The sequence below is a fragment of the Empidonax traillii genome, unplaced genomic scaffold, assembly GCF_003031625.1.
Source record: "Empidonax traillii isolate 1590-97213 ecotype Southwest subspecies unplaced genomic scaffold, ASM303162v1 scaffold131:size1687323, whole genome shotgun sequence".
NCBI lineage: Eukaryota > Metazoa > Chordata > Aves > Passeriformes > Tyrannidae > Empidonax > Empidonax traillii.
This window is the reverse complement of record NW_020955324.1, coordinates 1,433,519-1,438,281: the sequence shown is the minus strand read 5'-3', so window position 1 is coordinate 1,438,281 and position 4,763 is coordinate 1,433,519. Positions and strand designations below refer to the sequence as shown.

General features: G+C 40.7%; 1 protein-coding gene across 3 annotated transcripts in view; it reads left to right on the top strand.

Moving 5' to 3' along the window:
- The window catches only part of SEMA3D (semaphorin 3D), a 139,943-nt gene extending 135,957 nt beyond the window's left edge, over window positions 1–3,986 (top strand). For all 3 annotated transcript variants that reach the window (XM_027883643.1, XM_027883642.1, XM_027883644.1), the window contains exon 18: window positions 969–3,986. In XM_027883643.1, coding sequence (XP_027739444.1) covers window positions 969–1,382 — 414 coding nt within the window. In that variant the 3' untranslated portion in view covers window positions 1,383–3,986. The remainder of the gene's footprint in view (window positions 1–968) is intronic.
- The last annotated feature ends 777 nt before the right edge of the window (window positions 3,987–4,763 follow it).

Genomic DNA, 4,763 nt, shown 5'->3' with positions numbered 1-4,763 from the left:
GGTTGTTTTGTTGTTGTTGTTGTTGGGGTTTGTTTTTTGTTTGTTTGTTTTGTTGTGGGGTTTTTTTTTTGGGGGGGAAGGGGAGGGGAATGCTATTTTTTAAATTAGGTTAATTTGGAAATCAATTGCAGATCACCAGATATGTAACTTTAACTTACCTGACTGTTATTAGTCTTAAGGTGCACCTTATTTTTAACATGTGAGATCCTGTATTTTTTTTTTTTAAATGTTTCCATTTGTAAGTGAAATTATAGCTCCATGCTGACAGACTTCAGCTCTCACTTGCAATCTTATTCTTTTCTTTGCTTTTTTTTGTTCTTATTTTTCTCTTATACTTTTTTCTTATTATTTTTCTATTATTCTTCACAGATCTTAACAATAAAAGAACTGTACTTGGTTGTGTCCATCCAACCTCATTGCCTGCTTTTAATCACAACTAAGGGACTCAAAGCCAGGATTAACTTTCTTTTGTAAAACCTGGTTGAAGACGATCAGAATCACAGCATTTCATTTTAAAAATCAGTAGAAGTTCTTATATTCATTGTAACAGCACTCCAGATATACATAAACATGATGGTATTTTTGGGTGTATTACAGATGCCTCAAAACGAACAGTTAAAAAAATGAATAGGATTTGTGGCAGTAAATAGCTACCCTTCCTTGGAGAATGCAGCCTCACTCACTGCACTGTGGTGTGAAGAGTATTACTGTCTGTCCTGTCAGCTGTATAGCATCTGTCTTTTGCTACTGCATGCTGAATGTCCATGATCCAGATGCTATAGTTAGGAACAGAACTCAGACCTTGAAAGGAACTCCCGGTGTCTGTCCCAGCTGCACAGGTCCACCATGTGCTGGCACTGTAGGGACCGTGCGCCAGACGAGCCTTCTCTCCCCCTCAGCATAGCACTGACATTCTGGTTTTGACAGTGACACTCACCTATTGTGCTCTTTTCTTTCCAACCCCACAGCTGAAGGCTGATGAAAGGATCATTAAAACCGAGCACGGGCTGCTGATCCGCAGCTTGCAAAGAAGGGATGCAGGAGCCTATTTTTGCAAAGCCCAGGAGCACACCTTCGTCCACACCATCGTGAAGCTGAACCTGAATGTCATTGAGAATGGACAAATGGAAGGCACTCAGAAAACTGAGGATGAGGAGGGCCGGGTGAGGGATTTGCTGACGGAGTCGCGGCTGAGGTACAAGGACTACATCCAGCTCGTCAGCAGCCCCAGCTTCAGCCTGGATGAGTACTGTGAACAGATGTGGCACCGGGAGAAGCGGCGGCAGCGGAACAAAGGTGGTGCCAAATGGAAGCATGTGCAGGAGATGAAAAAAAAGCGAAACCGAAGGCACCATGAGCCAGCCAGGCCACCATCGACGTAGTTTGTAAATGCTATTTAAAGAAAGGACATTTTCCGTGAGAAAAAAAAAAAAAAATACTGTGTTCTGGTTTTGTGCATCTTGCCTATGATTAGTACTGCTTCTTATTGAAATCAGAAAACCTACCACCACTGTTAATCCGTGTGAGACTGTACAATGGGATTCAGTACCAAATGAGATGTTCCTTATTGGAGTACCACACACCAGGCAATAATTTCCAATGCATTCATTAGAAAAGATGTACACTTTTAGCTAATTCCTGGGTAGCCTGAGGCTGCGTGAGCTGTGTTCTGTACTTCCTGCATAATTTTCACATAGGATTTAGTGTCTGTGTTCTCATGTCAATATTTGCTGCCACATTCCACCCCAGAGGTGGCTGCATTTCAGGGGAGGGCAGATGTATTTCCAGTTCTTTGGCATCTTTCTGAAAAAGAAGCATGGTAGAAATGTGTGACAGATCTGCAAAAATACCCTCTAATTTACCCACTGGGCTTCTATACAGGCACATGGGTGAGGTTTGCTAGCACAGAGGCACAGCAAAAAATCAAATTAAGTTTTGGCTTAGGGACAGTATTCATTCTCCCCATAAAAAAGTGAAAGCATAATCATGGTTTAAGAGAGGGGAATTATCGAGCATTACTCATTAGAGTTTGAGTAGCCACCAGTTTGCAGTCCATCTGCTGAAATGAAATGTTGACTCTAATTGAAATTGCCACCGAGATGCTGGGAGTAAATTTCCTAAGTGGTCCATGGGAGGTATGCGCACAAATCCTATTAACAAATAATGGGATTCCTGCCTGCACCTCTCCTATGTCTCAAAAGGTCTGACTCTGACTGTTTCTCTGGCCCTTTGCTGGCTTTGTTTTATGCAGAGGAAAAGAAAATTAAAAGACAACAACAAGGCTAAAATGAAAGACGATGAGGGAAAATATTTAGTGGCTGAGACCAGTGCTCTTGACACAGAGCTGACATTCCTCAGATGTGTGTATTCTTTGGGATTTTCTCTCAAAGGTCTTATGTATTTTTAAGTTGAAAATTTACATTGTTGGAATTAATACTTTTATTATAATTAAATAAGAGATGTCCATGTGTAAATAAAACTTGTAAGTTAGAAATTTGCTATATGCCGTAATTTCATTTGTAAATTGTTCCTTGTTCTTTGGTTCATATTTTGGGTTTAATAATGTAAATTTTTTCCGCATAAGTAAGAAACACTGGCCTCATTCTTGTCTATTTTACATCAGTATGATTTCATTGATTTTATTCCTGATATGCAGCAACAAACACAAGCTCAAAATCAGGCCTACTGTCTCCTCATATGAGTCACAGCCCCCCCCCCTTCCATCTAACCTCCCTCCGTTTTGCCTTTCACGCCTTTATGAGTGTGAAATGACAAATTAGCCACTTCCTCACATGGAAGAGAGCTTTGATGGATACCAAAACGACAGACTTTACTTGTTTCTCATGCATTCTACAGACCTTGGGAGCAAAATCTGTGGGAAACCCATGCAATTGATGTGCACCTCATTAAGGGACCAAAACTGTTGGCTCTGAAGCCCTTGCCCACGCTGGTGTTTGTGCGCGCATTCAGTCGCAGATCTATAATTGTGAAGGTCCAATTTTCATCATTTCCTCTCTCTTCAAAGTCAGATATGGAGAAGTGTTTGTCAGATTTCAGAAAGGAATCTCAGCTTACCCGCCCTTGTTTCTTGTAAAACCCGAAAGCTGCCTTTGCATGTGTTGTACAAAAGCCAGCGGGACCGTATGACATTAATTTTAGATGCTTTTTTAATAGGAGATGTATGGGTTAATTAGGAGATATTAGATAGCATGCATACAATGCTTTGATAGTGTAAAGCACTGAGTGCTAAACATTATAAAATACATCTGTGGGGAGAAGGGAATTTCTCAGCACAGGACCTTTAATCAGCAGATAGACTGATGCTGAAGATACTAACCAGTTGTACAGTACTTTGAGAACATGCAGAGAACTTTTTGGCATTTTTGCTGCAAAAAAATGTAGGCCAGGCATTTCACAAGAGGCTCGTCAATTCGGGTACCTTGATTTTAAGGCCAGTTAAGACTACTTAAAAGGAGGTATGGGGGGAGTATTAAACTGCTGCATATAAAGCACAGGTATACTTAATATTCTTGGCTGTAAGGTTATGCTTTCTCCAACCAGAACCTGCCCGGTTATTCCTTATTAGATTTTTATCAGTCCACAAAGTCCTATTTCTCGGACTTGGACGTTAAGGAAATGAGTGGAACCACACCAAGGCTATGGAATAGCAGGTGGGCTGCATTCTCATGCACTGCCAAAGGATCTACTCATCAGTGGTGATGTATTACTTCAATTACTGAATGTCAGACTACTTTCATCACATTTGCCTACTTCATAAGAAAAAAAAAACAAACAAGGTCTTCTTTCACAGTTTTTCTCCTCCATGAAAACTAAATCATATGATTTATGTTTAGATATGATTGGGGGTTTGTATTCTACACGTGAACCTCCCCAGCTGACTTTAGTAGAAATCTGGGATGAGGGTCTCCGTGCTGGGAACATTAGATTTAAATGGTTGAATTAAAATGTTATTGCTCTTAAAAAAACACTTTCATTTCTTTTATTTCAAATGTTCTTGCCATGAGATTCTTCTTAAAGAAATGACCTCATCAGTCTGGGGTACAGTGGTAGCATAAAACCCCAGGTGAGATATAACACCTTTTCCATCATGGGAAATAAATTCAATATCCTCCAAACCAGTGTGTTGCATTGGGTTCATGCCACTCTGGGGAATATATTTAATAATCCTGCATAGATAAAAGTGTGTGTTTTGATACACTGGGTAAGATGAATGCTATAGCTGGCAGGGGTAGCACCATCTCATGCACAGCAGGTAATACACATGCAAGGAGGCCAGAGGACCTTGGAGACCAAGGAATGAGAGGGATAGATTAGGAATCACTACTGAAGGTAAGGCAGCCCTCAGCAATCCAAACCCAGGAGCCGGAGCAGGAGGAGCCTTGTTTTTTTCCCACAACCTGCAACCCCAGAGAGGTTCTGAGGATGAGTTAGACCAGAAACTGCAATAGGGGAGTATACCCCTCTTTTCAAAAACTTTCATCTGTGTAATTTAGAGGTTGAACTAGATGTCTGCTTAAATTTCAAATCAGTGATTTGGAGGTCAACTGAGCTGCTGTGAACTGTGCTATGAGCCACAACAGGCCCATAGTTAAAATGAAACTGAGCCATGCCATCTCCTTCAAGAGCTCCATAAAAATTTAAGTTGAAAGAATTTTTGGTTCAGAGTGGAAAAAAGTTGCCTCCACCTTAATAACTGTAGGTTTTAAAGAGATCCCTTAGCTCATTGATCCAAATGTCATGAG